General features: G+C 43.2%; 1 protein-coding gene across 3 annotated transcripts in view; it reads right to left on the minus strand.

The window, feature by feature from the left end:
* The window catches only part of LOC103371686 (KAT8 regulatory NSL complex subunit 1), a 40,174-nt gene that overhangs the window by 3,946 nt on the left and 8,424 nt on the right, over positions 1-27,804 (minus strand). For 2 of the 3 annotated variants that reach the window (XM_008301094.1, XM_008301093.1), the window contains 13 exons: positions 24,266-25,739; positions 14,972-15,113; positions 14,648-14,731; positions 13,219-13,328; positions 11,491-11,632; positions 8,905-9,070; positions 8,193-8,348; positions 6,422-6,670; positions 6,134-6,288; positions 3,435-3,559; positions 3,250-3,307; positions 2,008-2,120; positions 1,671-1,923 (listed from right to left, as the gene is read on the minus strand). In XM_008301094.1, coding sequence (XP_008299316.1) covers positions 1,671-1,923; positions 2,008-2,120; positions 3,250-3,307; positions 3,435-3,559; positions 6,134-6,288; positions 6,422-6,670; positions 8,193-8,348; positions 8,905-9,070; positions 11,491-11,632; positions 13,219-13,328; positions 14,648-14,731; positions 14,972-15,113; positions 24,266-25,671 — 3,159 coding nt within the window. In that variant the 5' untranslated portion in view covers positions 25,672-25,739. The remainder of the gene's footprint in view (positions 1-1,670; positions 1,924-2,007; positions 2,121-3,249; positions 3,308-3,434; positions 3,560-6,133; positions 6,289-6,421; positions 6,671-8,192; positions 8,349-8,904; positions 9,071-11,490; positions 11,633-13,218; positions 13,329-14,647; positions 14,732-14,971; positions 15,114-24,265; positions 25,740-27,804) is intronic. The other variant, XM_008301095.1, reaches the window with a different exon arrangement.

Raw genomic sequence — 27,804 nt, forward strand, 5'->3', positions numbered from 1 at the left:
CGCCACCTCTGTCTCTGTGTGGTCTTCACAAGGTAATAATTCATCAACAATTATTATTATATATATATATTATATTATATTATATTATTATTAACATCAATATTGAATTTCCCTTCTGGGATGAATAAAGTATTTTTCATTTCATTTCATTCATCAACACGATAAGCTATTGAGCTTCAGACAAGCTCCACAATGTGACACCAACGTGCCCCGTTTTCCTGTTACACCAAAAAAGTCCCAATAACTCACCAGTCCATGGCAACGATGCTAAGCTAAGGCTGTCACTAGGAAGTCCACTGTCAGGCTAATGCTAACTGGAGCATCGTAACATCTGTCTAAAGTAAGACTAACTTTAGGAATCTCTACTAACCGGCAGCCATGACAACAAACCAAGACTAATCAGCTACGGCTACAGTGCCTGGTTATGCTAGCAGCTACATTTGGAGGCAGATGATTTGTTAAGACAAGCTGCTATTGAGCTCACGTTAAATGTAGGAGAGCATCACCATCACCGCTACATATCCATCGATAGTAACCAGTCAATATTTACTCATTCATAAAGAAGTGATCCCTGCTGTCACATGCTACTTCGTTTATCGATTCTGAATCAGCAATCCATTTGATTAATGGGTCCTGAAAACCCACATCATCATGTCAGGAGCTCTCCCGTTCACCTCCTCCTCCTCTCATTCTGATTGTTTAAATAATCAGCTGCAGATCAAAAAAAGACTGAACCAGTGAAGACGAAGACGTCTGCCGTCGTAGCTCTCTGGACCAAAACCGCCTCAAGATGACCTCACACGAACAATTCTACTTCACACACTCATGAAATACAGCTTCTGTCTGTCCAGAATTAACTGTTGTGCCTCCAGTGTCCAGAATGTCTACATGAACGGTACCATCCTGGTTCCGATCACATTCAGAACGCCTACATGGAACATGAGAAACCTCGTGTTTCTGTACCACCGTGTCGCCACCAGGACCTTTACCAGCAGAGGCTCAGAAACCCGAATCAGGTGTTTACATGCAACACTATCTGGGATTCTGAAACCAGAGTCAGATGGTTACACCGGACCAGGATCCTGTCATACATGGAGACACACTCAGGGAGAGAGCTGGACTTCAGGCTGAACTAAACCTACAGAACAACCATTTAACTGGAACTACAGAAGTATTCAGACTGAAATCACTCATGAAGCAAACATCATCTACAGAGTTCAAGGCTCTGCAGCTACATTTAAGACCAAACATTTACAAAACATTTTCACTGCTGACGCTGACACTACGTTTTAGTTAGTTAGCTGCTACGTCTGAAGTTACAGCAAACTAAACTCAACAAAACAGCAGAAACTCAGCGTGTCTTTTTGGTTTAATGCTCAGTAGAGAAGAAGATAATTCTGCAGACTTTGGTGGAGCTAGCAAACATGATCCCGCTGGAGTCAGTAACGTCTCATAAAAACCACCAGAAAGAACAACAGCTATCATCTTGTCAGCAGCCAGGATCGCTCGTATTCATTACAAAGACTTTAAACAGGAAAACGAAGCTTAAATCTCATCTGCGGTATCTCCACATCTCAGTGGGATACATTTTAAGGCCCTAACAGTTGTTCTAAGGGCTGATAATTCTGCATAAATGAAGTTAAAAGCTTTTTCTGGATCCGGCTACGTACTCGCTCTTCGAAGGTGAAGTCCGGCGTCGAGCAGCGCGTGTCCTCGCTGGACAGCAGCCGGTGGGAGTCCCTGGAGCAGGGCGTGTGGGGGTTGGAGGCGGTGTCGGGGCTGGCCGGGCTCATGGGGGACGGCACGTGGCTGTAGTCGTGCAGCATGGGACAGTGTCCGGGGTCCGGGGACGCCGGCTGGGGGGTCGGGGGGTTAGTCCCGCACAGCAGCGGCGTGGTCCGGCCGTCCACCGACTTGTACGACCTGGAGGGAGACGGATTTAAGAGTCAGGTCGTCTGCAGACTGACGTCAAGCAGCAGGATGTCCTGTTCCGGTTCTGGTACCGACCTGCTGCCTCTCCTCTTAGCAGGAGCCAGAGCCATCCAGGTCCAGCGAGCTCGCTCCTGGTCCTCGTAGGGCTGATGGAGCTGGATGAAGGCTGCGTCCGACAGATCCTCCAGCTGCACAAACACAACATGCTGTCAACGCTCTGACAACCTAACGGTCACAGCTTTGATGCTTCTGTTCATTTATTAATCAAGAACGTATTACACACAGAAGTCATTTAATTGAAGCTGTAGGTTTTTCACCAGCTGCATTCATGTATTGACATTTCTGTCTGTTTCACTAAAACCACTGAGAGATTCCAGGTGAACCAATTACAGCATCATTAGATTTAGTCCACATGTAAACCTTATATAACATCAGAGGTGTGGGGCGGTACTGTCTGGGTTTTCGCCTAAAAAAAACAAACATTTTTTATCTAACATTACACCTTGTGGCTGCCAGAAGACATATTTCCATCTCAATAAATAAATTAAATGCAAAATTCTGAAGCTCTGCAGATTTTGAAAACGGATCATTTGCTGGTTTTATAGGCCTTGTTCCAAATATCTGCATAATTCACCTGAAAAAACAGTTTCAAACATCACGGCTTGCGACAGATTAGAAGACATGTTTCACATCTTTACCAATTTAAACATTCTGAAGCTCTACAGACGCTCTGCTTTTTAAAACTGTGATCATTTGCTGGTTGGATTGTTTAAAAATAACAAGCCTTGTTAAAATATCTGCATAAACCATCTACAAAAACGCTTTATAACTCACACTACAGTTTGTGTGGTGACTAGAAGAGAAATATTTGTAAATTAAATTAAATATAAATGCAGGCCCATGCCTTTTAAAACTTAGATAATTTACTGTTTGGGTTTTTTTTTTTTTTTGTCTTAAGAATCAGTCAAATAAATATCTTTGGACGATCAACAATCTGAATTTATCTATTTAGATTTTTATTATTTTTAGATATTTTCTGACATTTAATGGACAAAAGTGAAATTGAACATTTAAATCCTTTGTATAAATCATTTCCAGCTGCCCTACTTCCATCTGAAAGGTCAACAAGCTGCACGGCTACACAAAGACAACCGTGGAGCAGTTTGAACTTCAGCCACCAGGTGTCAGCGTTCCCTCACTGCCGTGTATCTGGACTGAAACATGATATTCTGCATCTGTTTGACAAACATTAAGCACTAAATGCACCCACACACCAGCTTAACGCAGCGCACACGTCAAAGACGACGTTTCATTTACCTCCCGTTCGTTCTCCTCTTCAGTTATGGCCTGTGAGAGGATGTCCACCGATCGCCAACTGGGCAAAACAACACAATGGGGAAAAAAAAAAGAGATCAGCTTGAGAAGTCGATAACAGGCTCTGAGGGGACAAACATGCTGCTGGTGGGACCCTGAGCCTGCAGGGGGTGCTGTGGCGGTTCTACCTGGGTGTGAGGATCTCCTTGTACTGCAGCTTCTCCACTCTGGTGGTGGCGGCCACAGACATGGGGATCACGATGTTGTTGATGTCGAAGGAGCTCTCGCCTCGCCTCCTCTTGATTGGCTGCTGCTGGAGAACAAAGAGGAGCGTAAACAAACGGCAAACAACACCTCCGGCGTGAGCTCATAGCGTTGTGCAGCGGCATGACACAGTTTCAGCAGCGTTCTAAGCATGAAATCTTCACAGAGGCACATATTTATTGAAGGTGTGGTGAGAAGAATCCAGCGTCCATCGTTTATTTGTTAATCTGGTCGTGTTGCAGCTGAACCATCAACTTCTAAAGCTGCTAATCACATCAGATGAAGTCAAATTCTGAGCCGACTTTAAAAGAAAATAATAGGATGTTGTGTTCAATATTTGCACATGATGCTTCACGGTGAATCTCTAACTGATGAGTGCTTTAATAAATAAACGTGTCCACTTCAGTGTCACAAAGACGAGCAGGCTCCATTGAAACACCGACGCCTCGGGCCCAGTTTGCATAAAAGGTAAACAGAGCGAGGGAGCGCTGCAGTCAACGTTCACATCAGCTGCTGGAGTCGGTGTTTGTTTCCTGCCACTTCTGCTTCAGAAACCGCAAACAAATGAAGTTTCGGTTTCTGATTGTCACCTTGTCGCTCGTGTTCTCACCATCAAACGCGCCGGCCGTGACTGAAACTCAGCTGCACGTTTGGTGACATTTACAGTAGTTTTGTCGGCGATGAGACGTTCTGCGATGTGAACAATTGCTGCCAGGAGTCTGTTTAAATCAGTCGAGAAAAAAAACAAAACAAAACACCCAGAACGTTGTTGGCTGAGCGTCGCTTGTTGTCCGTCAGCTGTAGCGCGCTAGCAGGGTTAGCCTGTGGAGCTGCAAACACTGTGGCTGCGTTCAAAATCACACGCTTTCTCTTTTTACTACATCCTGCTGCCTCGCCACCAACGTACTGCTTCACGCCGCATGTACACATGTAGGACGACTACTTCATCATAACGACGTGTGTTAAACTTTGACCAACGCGGTCTGTAGTGTGAAGTGAGCTGTCATGTGTCTGTGTGCTATCGGCTAATTAAACTTGTTTACATTTTGCACATGTGACGTATGTGATGTAACGGTGATGTAACCGAGCAGGAAGTCCAGGAAAGCAAAACTGCAAAATCAGAGCAGATGTAGTACACAAATCTGGGTATTTTGTGTATACTACACCGTGTACTGGGGACACTAAACAATACGGGTTTATGGGTATTGGAACGGCTCCTGTGGGATTATTTATGACTCTTGTATGACGTGTTGACTCACATTAGCATGTCAACAACTTCTGAAAAACATCCAGAGAAAATCGAACAGAAAACTTCATCTCAGGAAAAATTGACAAAATCAAACTTTAAACTGTGTCGTCAGGAAACAAGCCTACACACCGCTCAGTCAGAGACATCAGTGTGTTTGATGTAAAGCAACGTGTTCAATTACACAATAACACAACAATAACCATCACGGCTGCTTGACTCAACTTCCACCACATGCACTGATTGTTTTAACGATCATATTATGTGTATCTGTGCGTAATTCAAAGGGGCCGCGTCTGCGTGATTTACAGTCAGATTTCATAGAGGCTGATGTGTGTGCGCTACATGTTTTCCACAACCTGAAACGTCTCTGCTCACATTGTACGGGTCAATTAGCCGCCCACCATGTGGAGTCCTGCTGAGGCTCACAATTCAATACGGTTCGAACAAGATGGCTGCTGCGTCCTCAGTGATGACAGAAAGGTGGAGTTACTGTGAGTCGCTCTAAAGCCCAAACATTTAAATTAATGAAGTATGTTGGAGCTCATTTATTATTGTATTTATCTTCTATTTGAAACTCTACAGCTCAGCGCTACTCACAATCTGCAGACTGAACTGCTACATGGTGAGCAACAGCCAACTGGATGCTTTTAATTTTTTGTTTTGGTTTTTTTAACTAATGAAAAACAGATGTTAATCTATGCTTTTTCTTGTTTGTTGTCTCGGCTGTACTTAAATTGTGAATTTTTGTAGCGTTAAACGACTCGTTCCTAATGATTTTAATGCCTCCTTTACAACAGAGCAGCTGCAAAACGCTGATCTCCTACAACAGATGTGTAAAGTAGGGCAGAAGGATTTGAGGGGAAATATCTAATTGTGATTTGATTTGGAATACAATGTTTTAGTTCAGTGTTCACTGTGTAACGATTTAAGACACCGTGAGATCAAAAACGTGCGACTGTCAGACGAGGACAAACCACTGACGTGACAGTTCACACGTATCTCCTTAAAAAGCCAACTTTAGATTGTCTAACTGCATTGTTTTCAAATTGGGATTTCTAATAAAAATGGACAAACTGTTCAGCTGTAACATCAAGGCTGACACTTTACCCATAATGCTCCTGTTTTCGTGCCTTTAACGCAATCATGTGACCACACCAGACTTCTACAGTTAAAGACATAACTGCAGCTTTGTAATGAAAACGTGTGTGTGATCACATCAGATCACAGAAGATAAAGATGAAGTGTAACACAGAAGAAGCATTTATAAACAAGATGTGCACGAGGGTAACTGTGAGAGCGTTTGTGAAACAGATCATAAAGCTTGCATCACAACACGTTGATAACCCGGTGAGCGGTGAATCGTGGGGAGCTTACAGGTGTGCTGGGGACGCTCTGGCTGCTGGCGCCCAGCGGCGTGGAGTTCTCTGAGGACGTGGACAGCTGGCGAGTCAGGGGGCTGTGAAGGGACGAGTGCATGTTGGCCAGAGTCGGGCAGGAGCTGCTCGAGTCCAGGAACAGTTTCGGGGAGGCTGGAGGGTGAGAAAAGGGGCTGATTTAGACAACTGTTCTACCAGGAAGCTTCGGTGTAATCCCAGTAAAAGGACCTTGTGATATTTCCACTGCAGGAACATAACTCATTGGTGTTTATTAGAGAAGACTCACAGTCAGCCCTGTCCAGCGAGTGCTCTCTTAATCTCTTGCGGCTGTAGTTCTTGTCGTAGGGCCCTAGAGGCGAGGAGAGGGTCTGCAGCCGCTCCGTCTTACACACCGCCTGGCCTTCGAGCCTGGCGGTGTTCAGCACTGCACTGCTGCCGCCAACGCCGCCGCCACCACCACCGCCGCTGCTGCTGCTGCCCACGCTGCTGTCCACTGTCCTCGGCTTCTCAGCGCGGTTCTTATAGTGGCCCAGTCCTGCAACACCAGGGAGGACGGGGTTAAATAAATTCAAAAAGGGGCGACTGCAGGCCCACAAATTCAGATTATAAAACGCATGTATGCCTCTTTCAGCTTGCTATCACATGTGACAAGAAATCCTCACAGGAATCAGTAAATATTCAGTGTTTCATTCCAAAGCTTTGAATTCTTACATAAAAAAACACAAGAATTACTAAAGACACCTTCAAACTTTATTTTTAACCAGAACCTGGCTTCACAAACAGGAGCCATGAAGATAACTTTGTCAGAATCTAAATCCACAATATGCAACAGGAGTCCAGTCCAAGGCTAAAAATACACTGTATATACAACGGAGAAGTGGAAAAAGGAGGAACGTTTTTTTTGTTTTTAAATCAGGGAGGAGAAAATGTTAAGCAAAGTGGAACTCAACTGGTTTCACAAAATTCTGAGAATTCTGTTGAAAACATACTGTAAGGTTTTCATTGGGGGAGTGGATGCTGGAGACTGTGTGGGAGAAATGATGCCAGGTTACTGTGCCCTTCTGGCAGGAAATTCATAAACGTATTATTAAAAAGTGGAAGTACTTGGAGCTGACATTCCTTTCAGATGTGATACTGTGTACACGGGGGACATCTCTAAACAAAACCACGAAGAAGAAAAAAAGCCTCTTAAATCAGAAACATCAACAACTGAGGAGTGGATACAGATTTAAAAAAAACGTTCTGGAAAGATTTGTTTTCTCCCTCAAAGTCCAGAAACACAATTTAACTGAGTGCTTTAAATCTTTTAAGTCAGACTTTAGCTCATGTGAAAAACCAAGTGAGACTTCACCGTGGTCTCTTTACTGCATCCAACACCTCACATTTTATTCCTTTTTCCTTTGTTTATTTATCTATTATTCTTTAAATATCTAGGGTGAGCGCTTCCCTTGTTCAACTGTAAATAATTTAGCACATTTTATAAAAGGAAACCTCTGGAAAAGGAAGGCTGTAAGTGTGCATTAAGGTATGTGACTGCAATTTAGTAAAATGATGAATGTGAAACGACCGCTTTTTTAAGATTAAGTTTTAAAAAACAAACAAAATAAGAAAGACAGCAACAGATCAACTACGAAGACAGCTGCCAAATTTCTGTCACCTAAATAATTAAGCAACTAATTCTCAGTAACATCTCATCTGTTGTGCTTCTCTTAAAGCAGATTGCCTTCTGGGAGCCGTCTCTCCCGGCGGCATTATGAAATAAAACTGAGAGGAAAGTGCAGCGTGAAGTAAAAGCAGCTGGAATTAAATAGGAATAAGCTGCAGCGCTACAGATTTACTGTGTCAAAATAAGGAGCTGACGGTTAGAAAAAAAAAAATATTTACTTTGTCTACAGTTTATATTTCTCTATTCCACCATCTTGTATTTACGTTTCAAGGGTGAAGCTATAATTAGGCAGATCGGTTCAGGGCCTTGCTGTCCACGTGGAAAGCGTCACTCTGCAGGTGTGACTTTGCTGAAGGGAAGAAGTCTGTGCCTCACATCCACTCGTACTTACTGACTGCCATAAGTGAGTTGGTGAACTTGTGCTTCTCTTTGGACGAGGACAGCTTGTGTTTGAGCGAGAGCTTCTTCAGTGGTTTGCTCCTCTCCAGCGACTTGGTCTGCCACTGGCTCTTCATTACCTGCTGCAGACGTAGACCTATACAAACGTCTGAGGGAGACACGAACACAGCAGAGGGGGGAAAAAAAAAGCATGAAATGAGGAGATTTTTCACCAGCTGGACTCTTTCTGATCTGCCATCTGCAGTTGAGCAGTTCACAACGGCATGCACGATGTGTAAAGGGCCCCAAGCAATCGACTATATGAGCTTCTACTAAATGTACTGTTGTCTCGCAATGGTAAATACAATTTGTCTCAATTATGTGTGCAGGTCGTGTTTTGTATTTGCGATAAAACAAAACAAATTCCTTGATAATTACACAGATGGCTTGATCCGAGTGAATCCTGTGTTACACAAGGAAATATAAAAAGCACACCAGTAATGAAAACAGGGAGCAAAGCCTCAGAAAACAACACTTATTCAGAGGAATTACGCTGCACATTACAGATAGAAAAGATTGTCTAAACGGCTGAAAATGTTCTCGAGGAACTTCCTGCACTGCACTGTCCCTACGGCCACTCCTTGTTTGTCTTCCCCTCTAGATGTAAAGTAGGAAATGGCTGCATAAACTTGAGTTCTCCTTTGAGCGAGGAGCCCAGCACTGACCGTCAGGGAAGGAGAGGATGGGGTGGACGCCAAGATCCAGCCTTGACAGGCGCTCCAGGGTGGGCTGCTCGTACTGAGGGTCCTCTCTGGGGGTGGGCCAGCCACCACACATCACACAGCTGGGGTTGACTCTGCAGCTACACTGGAGGCAGCTGCTCCTCTGGGCCTGAGAGTGGACAAACGAAGGGCGGCGAATCATTGAGAGCCAAACTGTGAACATTCACAATTAAATTTCTGCACCGGCACAACTGTTAAATACTTATTCATCAGCGGAGAACAAGTTGCTTTTAGAAATGTTCTGCAATTGAACACACGGCAGGAGTTCAGTGAGTCATGCCAGAAAACGTTTTGTTCTCTGAAGCCTCTGGCGTCATTTTCAGTACCTGTATCTTTTCAGAAATGCCTCTAATATTAGTTCTGCTTGCTACTAAAAGGCAGAATGATTTTTTAACGCAAATTTTAATTAAATCAACAGCAGAACAGACTGTGTGTGACTTTATATGTAGAGTGTTGAACAAACTTATCAGACCACCACCCAATGTAAGGTTTATGTCACAGTAATAACCAACATAATGTTCTATTTTTCTGTCATGGTTAATACACCAGTATGTAGAAGCTCTTTAACCCAAAGGATGTTTGTAATGCTAAAATATAATTACTATTGATATCCATAAATTTTTTAATTTATTGTTTTACAAACAGTAAAGCACATAATTATGTCATGATTAAGAAGTCAAATTACAGTTATTTACTTGCATTCCTGAACAGAAAGAATTAGTTTTAGTGGTTGAATGTTATGCTTGTTTAGTTTGTGACTTCCCAGAGAAGCTTCAAATTTGGGTACAAAAAGGAGAATTTAGTTTAAAATTCCTCATTCCTGTTCAAGATGGTAAAACAGGGAGAGCTGAGAGCGAAGGAAAGCGCTTCATGATGCTGGATATATACACAATGCACACAATGCTTCAAAAATGAGACAGGTGGTCTAATAAGAACTGTATATAAATGCTAAGAAAAACACTAAAAGATCATTGCATTTTAAAAAAAAGTCTAAGCTCCTCAATCAACATTTTAACGTTTGTGTCTGTGAAGACATTTCAGAATTCTCCTAAATACGATTACAAGTCAGAAAGTAAACCGCCGAAAACACGTGAATGGACTTTGACCTATATTGCGCACAGTTGTGTTATGTTGTTGATCTGTTGTTTAAAACATTTTTGTGTTGACAATGTTTTGAGTGGGTCATAACAGACTCATATCTAGCACAACCCTCTTCCCCTAAAACGCTAACATTTTAAAAACTAGAGCGCGTTAGCATCGGGGAAGCTTTACTGCACCTTCAGCTGAACAATGAATCCAATTCAAATCGAAACCCTGAGAGTAGCCAATCGGCTCGTATTTAGACTAAACAGGGTGAAGCTGTGTGTGGTTTTATTTAATTTGAGGAGGTTGAAACCTTTAGAGGTTGTTCATGATGTCTGTTGATGTAGTTCAGACAAAAAGCCCAGTCTGATGGTTTAATAGCTACACCTCATGCATTCTGCAGCACGACTTTAACCTGATTTTACAAACTAATGCCATCCTCAGTGTGTGACAGACATGCATGTAAAAGGTGCCTCATCTGCTTATACTGTATTGCATGTTTTTAAAAATTACACAATGAACGCTGAGCTAAAACTCCACAAAAAAAAATAAACACAACTGCAAATAAAATGCCACTATAAGTTAGGAAAATTGGCGTTAGATATTTTCCCCAAATCCTAAGAAGGATGAGATGAAGAAAAGGCGCTTCTGCAGTGACCATTTCACACTGGGTAGTTATATAAATTTCAGAGACGACTGGGATTTACGGATAATCTGTTACTGGTGAATGAGGCCAAAGCAACCTTCCTCCCATCCCGCCGACATCTGGCGTCATCGCCGACAGAATACGCCCACCAGCGTAACCTGCCTTGTGTGATTGGTTTACTGCAGCGGATAACTTAGCTGCAGAGTGACAAAGATACTATAGTGTGTGTTTATTATTTAAAATCTAACGTTTCTTGATTTATTTGGGCTGATGTGAAGCTTCAAGACCAACCTCAGAGCTTCAGAGCAGAAAATAGTGCTTGTTTTGTCACTATTTACAGATTTGGCCTCAGAACACATGTTTTAAACAGACTTTAAAGCCTCATAATAGCACATTTACACAAGTAAAAGTCACACTCTGTCTTACTGTTTTGGGGGGAAAGCACGAACAATCAGCCCATGTTTCTATTTTCCTCAACTGAAACTTGTGAGTCGTCACAAGGGCGACTACTCCTCCTTGTTCTTTGACTTCGAAGATGCCCTACTTATACATAAATAAGGCAGCCATCTCTTGTTTATTCAGTTATTAGGTTACAAACTAAGAAATTAATTATTAAATTCAGCCTAAAGCACGCAAGAGGTCATCTAAGAATAAAAGTCATATTCATTGCTTCTAAATGTGGAAACACGCGTTGGAACATCTTCACACCACTTCCACCGAGACCTCACCATCAAACCGCTTTTTGCACAAGCATGACCTCGAGGTTCGCCTGAGGTCAAAGCGTCCACGTGACTGCTCACCTTGCCGTTCAGGTTGGGCACAGTGTTGGGCTGGATGAGCCGCCGTCGTCGGCAGCTGACGAGCGGTCGCGTGCGAGCGGCCACGCATGTGCTGTCGTAGGCCAACGGCTGCTGGTGCTTGGTGTCTGCACTCTCCGCCATCCTGCCACAAACACGACAACACAGCAGCGAGTGAGCCACAAATTCACAGCCTCCAGTGTAACAGAGACGCAAGATTTTGGAAAATATCAAGTTATTGCTTTGTGGATAAGATAAACACTGAGGAGGAGGAAAGTCAGAGATGCTTCATGAACCGATGGTCGAGCAGAATGCTAATGTTTGGGTTATTTAATGGCAAAATCCTCATAAAAAGCAACTAACAATCATTACAAGAAAATATCAATCAGTCTCTACATTAATCGTCTGAACCCCCAAAACTGGCAGTAGGTGTGAAAGGCACGTTTTCTAGGAAGATTTAAAAAAACAAAGTCGAAATAAAACCATTTATCAGAGCCTCAAACTGTAAAAACTGAACAAATTGTTTGATTTTCAGCTTTCCCACAATCCTTCATCTACTTGTTTGACTGGCGGTTCTGTAATCACAAGTTAGAAATCGTGATATTTCTGGTAAATTGCTTTGTTTAAAAGAATTACCAACATTTTTACAGTTTGCACCAGATTCTATGATCAAAAACCAAGAGGCCATGACTGTAACACGGCAAAAACCCAGGACAGCTCCAGGCTGTGTTTACACAGAGCAGAGGGGAAGCAAGTATCGGAATAAATTAGGCAGATTGAGAGCAAAATGAAAAAAAAAACATATTTTAAGTTGAAAATAAATTCAGCACAGTGAAGCATTTTTCTAGAGTAGATGTGGAGAATGGTTTATAAAAAAAAGAACCGCCTAATTAGTAGAGCATGTAAAAAGGTTGTAAAAATATCTATACCATGTAGAGACACCATTTCTTTACAGTATTAGGAACAAATGTAACGGAAAAACATTGTTCATATGAATTCAGAGATTTTTTTTAATTTTTATTTTTGTAAGATTAAGAAAAAACACAATTGTTTTCTATTTTATTAATTGTGCTAGAACTTATTCAACTACACTGCACAGAAGACATTTTTGAGTTCTCTGTACTTTTAATGATGGTTCTGCTGTTTTCACAGAGGTGCACGGATTTATGTTGGAGTGAAAAATGAGCCCACAGCGAGCAAAAATGTGACATGAGCAAAAAAAACCAACCCTCATCCAGACACTGCTAAAGGGATCAGAGTGTTAATCATTCCACCTGTGATGTGAAATATGCTGGTCAGCCCTAAAGATTTTTTGTACATGTTAAATCCTCACATTTGAGTAAATAAGTTGTATTTTGCTTACAGGTGTTCATTGTGGACATTGAGACAGTCAGATTTCATTAACTCAGTTCCATGTGGTGTCCCAGTAAGACAACAGTGATCCAGGCTGCACAATACAAAAAAACACCTGCTCACCTCAATGAAATCAAGTCAATGTTATCAATTGCACCCGTGCCTTTCCAGCCACGATGAACCCAAACGTCTGCTGATAAAAGGGTCTTACTTCTCTGTCAGGCGACTAATCATTGCAGCTCTGAGTAACATCAGCGTCACTCAACAGTAAAACTCCCCAAAAAATCCATCATTATCAAGAACTCCCTTGTTGTGTTTATCAGAGACTCGGCTGCCTTTCTGGGAACTTGAAATGAGGTAATCATTGCCAGCCTGTACCTGCTGAGGACGCCGTTAACTGGCTGCCCGTTTTGACCTTTCCAAGGGCCCGGCTCTGTGTTGGCGATGTGGGCGGTGCCTGTGTGCTCCAGCCGTTCTGAACCAACATCCTGCATCGACAGATAAGACAAAAAAAAAAAACAAAAAACAGTGAGACGACACCTCGTGCTAACTGGCACACGAACACAGCACCAACAGCACTTAGCCAGCACAGGATATTTAAGGAAACTACATAATAGACAAACTGAATCATCCCGGTCCTGTGGCCTTGAATTATTCAGTCTAGATTTGTGAAAAGGGCTGGGCTCTTCCAACGCTTTTAAAACCTGCGCTGTCATCAAGATGCATGGCTTGGCGCTTCTTCCTCACAAGGTTTTCACACACAAATGAACTTGGTTTTTGCGGTTTTCATTTAAACTTAAGCCTTCAGTTCATTTCACTAATTCTACGCTTGCACGGTTCCACGCTTCTCTGTCACTTTAATTCAGCAGTCTAACACAGAAAGCAGATAATTCTCAGCAAAGACACCAAACCGTATCATTTAACAAGGTTAAAGAGAGAGCTGACTGTATAACTCATCACAATGCAGTTGCCCCCAACGTAAACCACCGTGATTAGAGGCCACACAGTTGCAGTTGTACGATAATTCAAACAAATCCAAAGCGACAGATTCGTCGTGTGATAAATTATTTGGCAATTATTTTGATATGAAAGTTGAAGGAGCTTATTACACAGCTCCTTTTTTATCTCATTCATTCAGACCTGTGGGACAGATAAAAAGAAACAATTTCCTGTGGACACTTAACATTTCATTTCCACCTTTGCTTTGATTCGCAAGAACAAACAAGCTGAACGTTTCTCTGATTATCAGGAACGAACACCAACGGGAGAGTCAGACAACATCTTACCTACCAACGTAATATCCCAATATATTGAAATCAAATATTAACTGCAAAATGTCCTACGTTTAGAAACTGATTTCTCTCGTGTAATCGTTTTTATTTTTACACATTTAAAGGCTTGGTTGACTTGAACGGGCGAATTGAATGACATGCTCTTTTATGAGAATGTCTGAAGCGTCAAGATTTAATCTACTGCCGCTTTCTGTTGCGAACCTAAATTACAGCTGAACGTTTCTGGAGGCTCATTCTTGCTGTAATTTGTTAGTTACTTAAGCAAGGGCATCCTTTCCCCGGACGGCCTTGCAATTTTTAATCATCACTGCAATGTATCACTAGATAGAGACAGGCAAACTGAGGCATTTTTGTTCCTAATTATCACAAAAGAATCCATGAGATCCTGCTGAGGCTCACTGACTGGGATTGCTCGGTGAGATACAGTACACCAGAGCCAGACGTAAGCGCAAGGTTAAACATATTTTGGTCTACATTTCAAGCACCAAGAGACAGAAACACTCTGCTTGGCTTACCTGAGTATTTACAGGCTCTGTCTTCACCTCTGTCCCACCTGCGAGCACAGCACTGGGGGCAACACCTCCCAACTCTACGGAGCCCTATCAAATCAAGAAATGAGCGTTATGCTTCTGTCTCAAACCCAAAGCGCCAGTGAAATTGCATTACGGAGAAACAAGACTTGGTCACAGAAGCAGCGGTGGCTTCTTCGTCACCACACAGCCTCAGTGGAAACACTTAAAGGCATCTTTCTTGATTTTCATGACCGCCGAAACAAGAGCTTAATGTCTTTTTCTTCGCATAAACGGCAGAGACGTTTCTTACAAATGGGAGTGACTGACCTTGCTGGCGCGGATCTGTCTGTAGATGTCGGTCTGCTGTCGGATGCGGTACTCCAGGTCCGAGATGTGGGCCTGGAGCCAGTTCCAGTGGCTGATTATAGCAGCTCTCTCCACGGTGTAGCGGCTCTCTGCCCGCTTCCATCTGGGGGGGTAAAAAAGACGGTGTGAGGGATTGTTTTAAAGGTGAGATTATGGGTGAAATAATCCCACAAAAATCCTACTGATGTAATGATTTCTATATTTTTAAACTGACTGTTTTCCCAAACAGAAAGCATTTCTGTTCACGTGTTACGCTGAAATACTACTAAAACATTAAAGCTCATCATATAGAGCATTTCCCCTGTTAGACTGCAGAGGTCAGTGAATCAGCATTATAGAAAGCTCCCAGCAATGGCAGCTGCAGGCAGCCTGGAAAAGCATTATAGTCAAAAAATAATATGATTAGGCGTGCATTTTAAATGTGGATGCAGTGAAAAATGGGGATTTCCATTACACTGATATATTCCATGGCAAAGAATGAGTGCCAACAGAGAGCAGAGTACTCCATTTTACCAGTATGACACACAGAATGGGCATTTCAAAGGCAGACATGAGAGGAAAATGTCTGCTCCTGCACTGTGCGGCAGCAACCACAGAGGGCGCAGTTTCATCAACATACGGGCCGCAGTGACTGAACAATGAAAATAATGACTCAGATGGCAGACAAAGATAGACGTTGCACTCCTCTGTGCGTTCTCCTCCACACACCCCATCTCTGTTTTCAATTTTCAGAGCTCCACCAGGATGGAGGAAGTCGAGGAGGGCCACTGCTGAGAGAGGGAGAGGGGATGGGAAGGGAAGGAAGAGGGGAGTAAAACGGGTGCAACAAGGGCTGGGAAGCTCTGGCAGTCTGGAGAGGAACAGACGGGCTTTATAAGCAATGTACAGGCCAGAGGGTGCTGGAGGGGGTGGGGCTGGGTCAGGGAACAGTGCAGCAGACACTGGGATAACCAATAATCCAACCAGGAATCCTGTCTTACTGTGGAGCTGAGCGGAAGGAGAGTTCTTGTGGCTTGACGCAGACATCAGCCACCAATCAGCGCAATCAAACATGACTCCTTCCTTTACTGAGCTGCCACATCTGCCCATTGACACCGTGCTCGCTCCGAAACAGAACCAAGGACGCGGCTGCAAATACAGCTGCAGCGCTTCCTGCTAGTCGCATTTCCTCTTCTACAGACTTGATCCTGTTCTGCGCAGATAAACAAACGTATGCTGTTCCTACACACCGGGTGGTGGATGTTCACAAACACTGCAACACTCCTGTACACGCCCATGCCTGGTGCATCAGATCAATGCCTCCATGGGTCCCTGTGGAGGCTCATCTCAAAACGACACCGGTGGCGCAAAACTGTGTTTCGCCAACCACTTCGCAAATTGCTCCGGGGCTTGTGTGCCATGTGGTCGGTGGACAACCGATCCACCAACGGGAGGATAGGCAGGTGTAACTTCCCTGAGGGTGAACTGGTAAACGATCTCAAGGAGGTTCATTTTCTCAGTGGCAGAGATGTGTTCTATAAAAACAATCAAACCAGTGAGGCAAGACTAGACATGTCTTGGCCAGCTTACAGAGGCAAGCAAGGCAGTCCTCAAAAGTCACAAAGAAGCGACTCAGACGTGACAAAGACTGAAGCGGCGTACGGCTCAGTAGATCCCATCTCCAATCCATCTCATAAGAGTGACTCCTGCCAGCACAAACTCAGCAGTTCTCCGGGTCTAATGGACAACCAGTGAACGAGATGAAGGAAGGGCTAAAACTGCAGTTTAGTAAAATACAAACACACAGAGGCCATTAGAAGTCCAATGACCTCAATCATCAGAGTGACAGAGGAGGGGCTGGTTAGCGGCATTGAGAAAACACCCCCTCCCGACATGAGAATCTCCACCCCCTTTCTAACCAGGACACATTTTCCTCCCCCTTCTCCCACACACAAAGCACCAGTGGCAATCACTACAGCAGCCGTTTTCTGGCTGTCAGCACATTCTCCATTGTGGTGCTTCTCTGGATGCTGCACATATGTTGCACGTTGCTGGGCACCGCTATACCATACTGACCCTAACCGCCCAAAAACGTGGCTCAGCTCGCCGCCAAAAACCTGCAGCGCCCTGATGCACCTGATATTCCCCTCCGCTGGTCATCTATGTGCAGACACACAGGATGCTCGTTCATCCTAAGACGACCACTTCTCTTAAATGTTATGTACTACTCGGTCAGTCATCTGGTTAAATCGGCACTAGTTTAATCATCTCTCTCTCCACACTCCATAGTGTGTTAATACCAGAGGGAGGGGGTGTGCTTCCTCTCCATGTGGACACACAATTTGCTGGTGGATTAACTTTCTGTTTGGCTGTGTGATTATCATGTACGCTTAACAGTATCTTCTCTGCCATTTTTCTGTTCATCATTTAATCACAACACTATGAGCGCATGTTTATTATAGTGTATACATCAAATTCCCCTGTGTGAAAGGGATTCTGTTTTACACATTAAACTGTAACACAGAAATCGTGCAAACTAATGCTGGAGTTCTATCAGAATCTACTGACTTGAGGGGGTTTTCCAGCACAAGGTAATTTTTGGCACCTCCCAAAGTGGGTTCAGCCATCCCCAAAGGAAAACGATGAGCAGCAAAGTGATAAGACTTCAGAATGGAAACATAAACACTTTTTTTTTTTTTTTTTTACCAGTTTTGTTAATTGGGATACTATTTACTCGAGCATAATAGATATGTCTGTTCATAAAATGGTGAGACGTAACAGAAAAACGCACAGACTTCTGTCAAATAAGGTAACAGGCTCATTGTTTTCACTGTTCTGCATAGTCACTCCCAGAAGGCCCATTCTGAACCAGGAGAAATCCTGCAAGAAGTGCAAGCATGCAACATATTTCAACACTGTGTAGTCATATGATGCACATTCTCTGCTCTAATGATCCAACCATCATAGCAATCTTTTACAATACGCTTAAGACTCTATTTGAAAACCAGTTATAACTGCGTAAAACAATGCCAGAGTATAATGGCTTTCTGAATGGGCAACAAAGCCAAAAACATTGCGTGAGAAAACAGCAAGAACACACAAAAATACATCACAGAATACATAAATCCAGTGAACTGATCTGACTCTACATATAACAGAATATGCAGCAATTCCAAGTGGCATGCACCTCAATCTGTGAAAATCACCTGTGATCAGCTGCTTTCTGTGACACTTAAATGAACAAAAACTACAGTTTTGAGTTGCAGCTCAAAGCGCAGCTGAGATCTGTACTTTCTCCTCACTCTAGCTGGATTTACGGTGTGTCCAAACTGCATGCGAGATGATCGGATAGTGACGGGAAACCCCCTCCTCCCCCCACACCTATCAGACATCGGATACAGGGTGTCTGCCATTATCTAGAACTTTCCGTAACCGACCAGCAGACATCTGCACCCACTTGGTGCCACAATTATTGGCCAGCTGTATGAAGGTGAGCGAGGAGACGGGCACTGTGCTTATCTACTTAGCTAGCTTTCATGTGTACGACTAAATGCAACGCTATCAATGCGACCATGGAGAGCATGTTTGACAATGTGCACCTATTCCAGCTTTTGAACAATATCAACGCTCGTAAACCCCTGGCTTGTTTTTTACTCCGCCTTCCTGTGTGGTCGCCTGGAACGACTATAAACACGTCTGATTTCCGACATGGTCGAACAGTAATTTCCCTGTTACGCTTAAGTTTTGCAGATGTGTCACAACTGTAGAAGGCTGCTGTTTGATTTGAAAGTCCCTAATTGGCTGAGGCTGGCAATGAAGACAGGGGTAAGGGTCTCCAAACCTTTCAAGCTAGCTCTCGAAAACTTTCCTGCCACAACAAGTTAAAAGCTGCACCCTCCAAAACTTCTCTGGAGATCTTACAAATGCAGGGTTATATGAGGCAGTTAAAGCAATGGTGCAATGCCAACTATATTTACTAAATGCAGTTATTGAACTTTCAAACATTACTAATTACTAAACATTACAGGTTGGACGCTTAGCTGCACAGAAGAGGGAAAACTTGCCCGATATGAACTCCAAACAAACAAAAAACACTTGACAATCCCCTATCAAACAATACACAACTAATAATTTCATAATTTGACTGCTATCATGCCACTGCTCATACTGTTAAAACAAGGCCTCCTTGTACAAAAATCTCCCAGAGGAACATGGTAATGAATAGAGGTACAGCAAAACAAAGACCTGCAGACACTCCGCTGTTCCATATAAAGCGAAATAAAACCACTTTGCAATTACGCCTCACAAACCAGTCAGTCATCATTCATGGTCTGTAACAAGAGCAAGAGAAATCAAAGCAGCAGCTGTCATTTGAGTTCCTTTGTTCTCTAGAGTCAAGGATTTTCAAACACATTTAAAGAGCTGAAAATTGTCCCAACATTGAAACATTTAGGGACTGAAAATGCTGTTATTTTACGGTTTCATTCTGACGTGTCGGGATAGCTGGCTGGAGTTTCACAGGACAGCTGTTTAAACTCATCTTTTAACAGGAAGAAACTGCTCGGGAGCTGGGATTGTGAATGAGGCAGGCCGACAGGACAGGGTGTGGGGCAGGAAAAACTAGAGAGGGCAAATTCAGCCAGAGAGCTGCAGCAGTCATTACATAAAAGAGGGGGGTTATGTAACGCCTGTGGGTTCGTGTTGAGGAACTTGGGTCGAGCTAAACACGTCCAGATGTGTTAAGCAGGACAGAAACCTATACAGGCACTCGCATACATACGTGAATACACATGCACAGAGCAATGAAAAGGAGGAAAAACATAGCTAAGCCACTCAGACTGCAGAGTAATGCTGAGCTATAAGCATGAAAGGCACGCTGTAGTCCCAGCCAACCTAGTCACCCTAATTCCCGAGCAGCAGGCAGACAGGCATTTTAAATGTCCTACTGCATAAAGATCACACGGGCAACATGTACTCTGGATCTTCTCGCTGTGGTTTTATTACCTGACAGATAAAAATCTGCAAAACCTGGTGAATGTTTTGGAGCTGATCAGATTACAAAATTTCAAACATTGTCATCGTTTTGTCTACGAGCCATTATGTAAGATCTGAGATTTCCTGATGAGCATTATTGTTGCCTCAGAAACAAGAAATGGTGCCCACTCGTTTCTTAACACAGAACAACCCCCTGCTCAATGTAACATGCCTAACCTAATACAGCCAATTCATTCAGCAGCTAGTATACACATTAAAAAAACGGGGGGACTGGCATCAAGGTTTATTGCAGAAACTAGCAGCACCCACACCCTGGTGGAGGCCATTATGGACGTCACATTCACAGACAGACACACTGGCTGGAGCAGAAAGGCCCTGCAGCATAAGCACAGCAACAGATGTTGGCTGGGCCCCAATCCTCTAAGATACGGGAAACCACGTCTACAGTATAGACAGGGATGACAGGATTAGTTGGAAGCAATGCAATGCATCCAAACAAACAGCCCAAATAGGTTATTGTCCACACTGCTGTCAACTCGGCTGACGTTAAATAATTGAGGTGCTGCTGCCTGAAGAAGACATTACATTGTCTGTAGTGTTTACTGGTGTACTGCTGTAAGCCAGTAATTGGTAACTGAGACAAAGCGTCAGTTGTGAAAATGTGGCATTATGGTTCTATACACACACCTTACTTCCTGGAGGACTAACATGTTCACGGTGAGGTAAGGTTTCTGGTCCACAGGCCTGGGAGCCCAGAACCAGTTCTTAACTTGTTGGATGAATGACTACACAGTGTGCAGCTGCTCATGAAGGCATTACACATGGACAGTTTTTAAATTCCCAAGGTAGCTTTCACTCAGTGTACAAGGAATTATTAAGCTTACATGTGCTACCACAAGGCAAACATTTGTAAACCTGGAAGAGACGGATGCTTTGGTGACAGCAATACACAAATTCAAAATCTGGCTTATTAAAGAGCATCTGAGCACATTAAAGTAGCTCTCTGAGGCTGTTTGTTATGCTCAAAATGCGTAATTCAGCAAGCAATACAGGCCAACAGCACTCTCCTGCTCTCACAAAACATGGCTGAACTAGTTGCTCTCATATTAGAATCATAATTATGAGTGAAAAATGACATTGGGTTGCTTCATGCAACTCCTGCAGAGATGTACATGACTACAGAACGGGCTCAGGACTTGCTTCAGCAGGCTTTTATGTGGGTCAGCATCTGCAGCTACTCATTAATCAGTGTTTTTTGCACAAGGAAAGGAAAATTTAGGTAAATATTGTACAGAAACAAGCGCGGTTTTCCTTTCTAGTTGAATCACCTGTACCACAATGATAATCACTGAGAATAAAGCTACATATCTAATTTTCAACTAGTTCTGTTAATTGGATTTAGTCAAGCATGAAAGTAATTTTTGTTTAGAAAACACAGGAAATTGCATTGGTTTCTGTCCTCTGAGCTAGTATAGTCTGTTTGCTTTTACTGTACACAGGTCGATCACGCTTACTGCCAAACAGGTTGAAATAAGGTATTTAACAGCCTTTAAATAAGTTTTAAAAAAAAAGAAAAAGCTGTGGAAAATGTGCGTGTATTTACGGAGACCTATTTTAAACACAATGAGGAGTTGCCACTTGTTAGCAGTGACTAAGGTTGCAAGAAGCTGTTGCTGCTTCACAATAAAGCCCTCATAATGGCTGGCTGCTGAAAAGCTTTGATGGTAAAGCAGGAACAAGATGTATCATGTTTGCTATAGCAGAAGATTAACTGCAGATCAGACTGAAGCAGACGAGGAAAAGATGAGCTGCTAGGAATTTTGCCTGGTTATTTATTTGAGGATGATGGGTCCCGTTTAGAGAAAGAAGTCTGTGATGCCTGTAATGAGCTAGGTATGAGTCATTAACATTGTACTGAAGCAGCTGCCCAAACCCTACTGTTGATCTAAATACTAACCTAATGTCTTTCAGGTGCTCCCTGAAAATGTGCAAAGTCGAGCCACTTCTTTTGATTAAAGCATAGAAACACAATTACTTTGTGTGTAAAAAAAAAAGAAAAGAAAAATCCTACTTAATAATGCACAACACCACTATATGTGCTGAAGTAGTGCTGTGATAAAGGTTAAATCCAACCCTTAACTATAAATCATTCTACTAACTCATGAACAACTGGATGAACCATAATTAATGCAGATTTTATCCTTAAATTCCTTATTCTTGCACTTATATTTAGGAAATGCAACTATGTTGTATCTTAAATACACACAACTGAAATTTTCCATTTCTGTCGCTATGACTCTAATATAGTCTCTGACCTCCTGACAAACCTCATCTACTATTACAAATGAATACGTCTAATTAAAAACAGCCCGAAGAATTGAACAAATTAATAACTGTGGAAAGCAACTCTAACTTCCATTTCACAAACCCCTCTAGATACATCTTTTACTTTCATTCCTAGCAGATAATTAAATTAAATTAATTGTTATAACAACTATAAAGCGTGGGGATCCAGGTTTCATGTAAAAACGTTGCTCAATTTTAATGGCACGATTAATCAACTGATTTCAGAATAAAAAGTACGAAATCAGACTCAACATATTCAATATTGAAGTTCTTGTAATGAGACAGGAGGCAAAAACACGTGAATTACATATCAAAAAACATACTGTTTTGATCTCGATTGTGATTGATGTGGATATAATTATTAAATCAATCTTTGATTAATTTTGCACACCGTTAACAGCAAACGTCAAGTGCATGCTTTTACCATGCCTACATTTAAATATGGTCATGCTACTTGAATATCTGGCTGGCCTTAATTTCATTATGTGAAAGGTTATAGTTAAACAATAAATAAAGCAGTAAAATCTTGGAAAATAACACTGAACACAACCTTTCCATATACTTCATATCTACTGCCCAGCTGTCAGATTTACATTTCTTTACGTCCATGTGTCTTATTGGAACGTTCACCATAATTACCTATAATATTACTTGTGATTGTTAAAGTCTGAATACAAAATCACTAAAAAATCATACAAGTTTTGGCCTTTATCTTTTGCTATGTACTTGCAAAGGGTGCAAATTAAAGATTTAAAATCTGAGAACACTGTAGAAATTTGGTTTAGCAATAAAAGAATACACAAAGTGGGAATTCTCTGACTGAAAACAATTATTTGCTGGCTGTGTTTACACGATCATATTTATGGTTTAATCAATATCTCGCCCTCTCCAACAATCTCCACAACATTACGCATTTTGCTGGAAAATGACAAGATCTGAGTGTGCACATGAATTGTTCTAATACTTCCTTTGTATGCTACAAACAGGTTTTTTTGTCCTCCTGGGTCATGAACGCAACACACACACGCTTCCTGTTAGGTTATGAAGATATTTAGGTCAAAGGTCTAAAGTCAACACAGGAAAGGACAATAAAAATCTGTGTTCTTAGCGACTTTGTTAATAATCTACCCAATCCTAAACAGGTCAGTAAGTCCATTAACGCTGCTGAACCACCTGCTGCACTTTTTTTCCCCCTTCCCAACACTAATGACACAGAAATGTGTACTCTGATGTGAACTTCCCATGGAATACATTTGCAAGCCCCTGCTGAGGAAAACCTGACATCACAACAGGCAGCATGTACAAACATAAAACCCACACCTTTTGCAAAAACCACCACCGGCCCCCCAACTCTATGTTCCTTCTAGGTTTCAGTTGAAATCAAAACAGCGACTGGCTCTGTGGGCGCTCACTGTTTCGCTCTGCAGATAAACAGAACGTTCAGTTTCAGCCTTGGTTCTCTCAGGAGGAAGCACTGTATGACGAGAGCTTTTTACTTTTCAGTCCATTCGAGCCTGTGCGTTCTCCACAGGATACCACCCACACAACTACACATGCTCTCTGGGCGAACTGTATTGCCACCCCTCCCTGGAGTTTGACCCAACCACTACTGAGGCAGAGCAGCCAGTTATAATTGTCATTAGCACCTGCTATGCCCGAGTAGCATATTGCAGAGCCTGGAAAATACAGGGACTTTCACTGGGCAGTTGAGCAGCTCTAAGCACCATGAAATGTGAAAGTAATGCCAGTTACTGGACCACGGTACTATTTTAGCAGAACAATACAGTCAACTTTTAATGAATCCAACTGCAACAGTTAACAATGAAACCATTTTTCACGTAGATGCTCCTGTCAACATTCCACGTGAACCTTCACAATTCATAATCCAGCCCAAAAAAAGGGCTTCTCTCAGTGGGTGAGGACACTCTTACTTACATTTTGACATGTCGCTGCTCAATGTCCACTCTGGACAGCTCCTCCTCCTCCAGGTCAGAGTCCCCTCCAGAGCTACTTTCTGTTACATCTGAGTCAAAGGCGCTTTCTGCAGAATGAAGGTTGGCCGATCCACTCAAATACAACCTCTCCAGTTCCAAGGGCATGGAGCCGCTTTTCAGGAAGCGACTCAGGCCATCTCTGTTGTTTGACGATGAGTGACGTCCAGTCCTCCAAGTAGCTGTTGGGGTCGCCGCCTCTGATTTGCGGTTACTTGCTAGTAGCCTGCTGAGAGCCGAGTCCAAGAAGCCACCCAGCTGTTGCTGGATGTGCCGCTCCACCTGCTTAGCCTGTACCACCTGAAGACGTTTGCGCAGGCGCCGTAGCCGGTTTTCGATCTCAGCTTGGCGGCTGCTGTTGAGGAGGGTGCGCTCTCTAACGTGAGCATCAAGGCTGTCCGAGGAAGAACTACAGGGTAGAGGAGGCTGTGGTGCAGGTGTGCAGGGCGGGGAGCCCTGCTGGCTGCTACCTGGTCTCTCCCTATCAGAACCCTGTGGCTGACTAGTAGGCGTGTGTGAATCAGCCTCGTCCAAACTCACTTGTTCGGTGGGGTTAGGGTTGTCGTGGGTAAAGGGGGAAAGTGCAACAGACTGGAGCACTGGTGGTTCGAGGTTTTTTCCATCTGTATTTTGAGAAACCCCAGAGGAATGCTTCTGTTTAAGGGTTCCTTTCACCGAGATATGCCCTGATAAGGTCGCTGTCAAGGTCTCAGAGTCCAAGGGTAGGTTCTGGGACTGAGAGTCAGTGGCGGCAGAAGGCTTGTCACCATTCACTGCGACCACACAGCCAGAGCCAGACATAGTGGCCAGCTTCTTGGCCAGGCCGTTGACAGGTGCCATGGGCTGGCCACTTCCGTTGGTGCTGCCACTCATGAGGCTTTTGAGCTGGCCGCCAGAGAGTTCAATCGCCTGCCTCTTCCTCAAGAGGAAGTCTCCTCCGCCGTTGAGCAGGGAGCTGGGCAGTATTCTGTGGCTTTTCAACACAGACTGTTTGATGAGGACTCCTTGCAGCTTGATTGACTCCTTAGTAGAAGGAACAGGTGTCACATCAGAGCATAGATAAGAAGCCACCAGTGGCTGGAGTTTGCCCAGGGCCGAAGCCTGGGACACGGAGTCGGCTTGGGGCTGCTGCTGCTGCTGTTCCTGGTCGCCGCCGCAGAAGTCAAGAGGGCACTCTTCGGAGGTGGCCTTGCACTTAGCAGGGCCGCTGCTATGGATGAGGATGTTGCTGGCGTTACCGTTGTTCTCTGCACTGGCTGGTGAGAGACTTGAGGATGGGGCAGCCAGTTTGAAGCGGATGTGGTGAGCTTCGGCTGGGGCGTCGGTGAGAGCGGGCGCCATCGCAGCCATGCAGTGCAGAGGGACGGGCACCGCGGCCTGCTCCACACCACCCGCTTACTGCCCCACCTGAGGACAGCCTGGAGACAACACAGGGGAAAATAAAGGAGGGGGAGACAAGAAATAAAGTTAAACAAAGTAGTCCAATAAAGTTAAGCACTCAAGCATACATTTAAAAAAAAAAAAAAAACGTACAACAAATTCTGTTTTCAGTTGCTGTGTAGGGGGTTGGGTGGAGATATTTTCCCATCACCTGCTCACAGGTAACATTCACAGCCTTGTACAAGGATGGATGTCACCACATAAAATAAACAAACAGATGCCACCTTTAACACGTTAAAATATTGATTTAATACTGAAACCAGCAGCTCCAGCTACCAAAGTGTAATTTGTATTCTTGCACTCATGATTATTTCGAGACAAATCAAGTAAGTGAACAATGGGAACATCTGTTAAGGAAAACTATAAATAAAACACAACAGTTCAGTCTCAATGGTACTGACAATTCTTTTAGACCAAGTAGGCAGAAAAGCATGCTTTGACATCAAAAAAATGCAATTCTTTCCCCTATTTCTTCATATTGAATACATTTTTTGATGAATGGAAGACGATATGATCACAGGCTGTACCCATATGCAACAAACCATACAACTGAAATACTTGTACTACAGGTTCTGTAAGGCTTGGGAGTGAGTGGAAAATTACTAACCACCAGCTAAAAAGAAGCCATCATTTCTTAAATATTTGCCATTGTATATATTCAATGCAAATGCAGTAATACTGGTGCTCAATATCCTAAGTGCAACACACTGACTCAATACAAAAGTCAAAGTAAATGACTATAGCAAACCGAGTTAAAGGCCTAATCAAATGTACCGGTGACTCATTGACATTTTGTTGACCTACTGGCAGCAAGCGCAGACAAAAATGATCCTTAAAAGAAACAAAGAGAAAAAAGGTGAATCTGAATTATATCCGAGATGGTCACATGTACTCTTAATCTTTCTGGCCATTCTCTTGGTTCCCACAAATTTCCAGAAATGTCATTTGATTCCACTGTAATTACCAATAAGGCATCTGCCCATAGAGCCCCACTTCCAATAAATACAGAGAAATTAATGATATGCACTGACCTTGGGGAGTGGGATGCTCACAATACAGATGGAATAACAGCAGACATCTGAGCTAAATCCCAGGCCAATAAATAATTCCCACTACACCCATGCTTGTGTGAACAAGCCTTCATTGTCGTTTACTTACAAGGCTGCTCTTTAAAGAATAAGCTCTGGAACTCGTTTTCTGATGAGGGAAAGAAACAGGAAAGGCCAATGCAAATTGCCCAAACCCCACTGCCCTACATGTGCCCTGGCAAGTCTGTATGCAGCAGGGTTCCTCACAGGCGGTGTAAGTAGGTGGATTTAAGGCCCCAGCATTAGCCCAAAGCACATGATGTCATCCTGCCTGGGTTCCTGTGTCATTTTCAGCTGAAACAATAAAAGCTATCCAATTAACTCTGCCAGAAAATGATCCTCACATCAAACATGTAAAGAGGAGCACCGATAACGTTATTAAGGTGAGGTCTTGCTGTCATGGTTATAACGCGTCTTTCATGCCCACTGGCTGTGTATCCATATGAAAGTTTCAAAAAAGCCTCCCTTCAAATGATACAGGAGATAAAAGCGAGCTGCATCTCCGTGTATCGTCTGCAGGGTGAGATGAATGGGGGCTCAGTATTTCACCGCAGTTTCTAGTCAGCGCGCACTACGCCATGTTGGTATTTCCGAAGCAGATTATGCAATGCAATTCATCTACCTAAAACCGCCCATTCCGCTCCAAACACACCAAACGAGTTCATGCCACACGGGGGTAAATTAAATACCCAGCCTTGGCGGACACACGACTGTAATTTACATGCATTAGAAGAGCAGTATGTCTGTAAACTGTCTGGCTAGAGATGCGACAAAAAAAATGTCCACATCCAACGTTAGCCAACCATAACGTAATCACCAAAATGTCTTCCTGATGTTTACAAAAGGCATTTGTAAATTTAAAAGGCAGCCTGGCGCCTCTGTGATGGCCGAGTAATAACGTTATTTCATAATCTTGAATTCTCAGAAGCTTGAGCGGAAAAATACAGGATACAAG

The sequence above is a fragment of the Stegastes partitus genome, unplaced genomic scaffold (genome assembly GCF_000690725.1).
Source record: "Stegastes partitus isolate 25-593 unplaced genomic scaffold, Stegastes_partitus-1.0.2 Scaffold1628, whole genome shotgun sequence".
Lineage (NCBI taxonomy): Eukaryota > Metazoa > Chordata > Actinopteri > Pomacentridae > Stegastes > Stegastes partitus.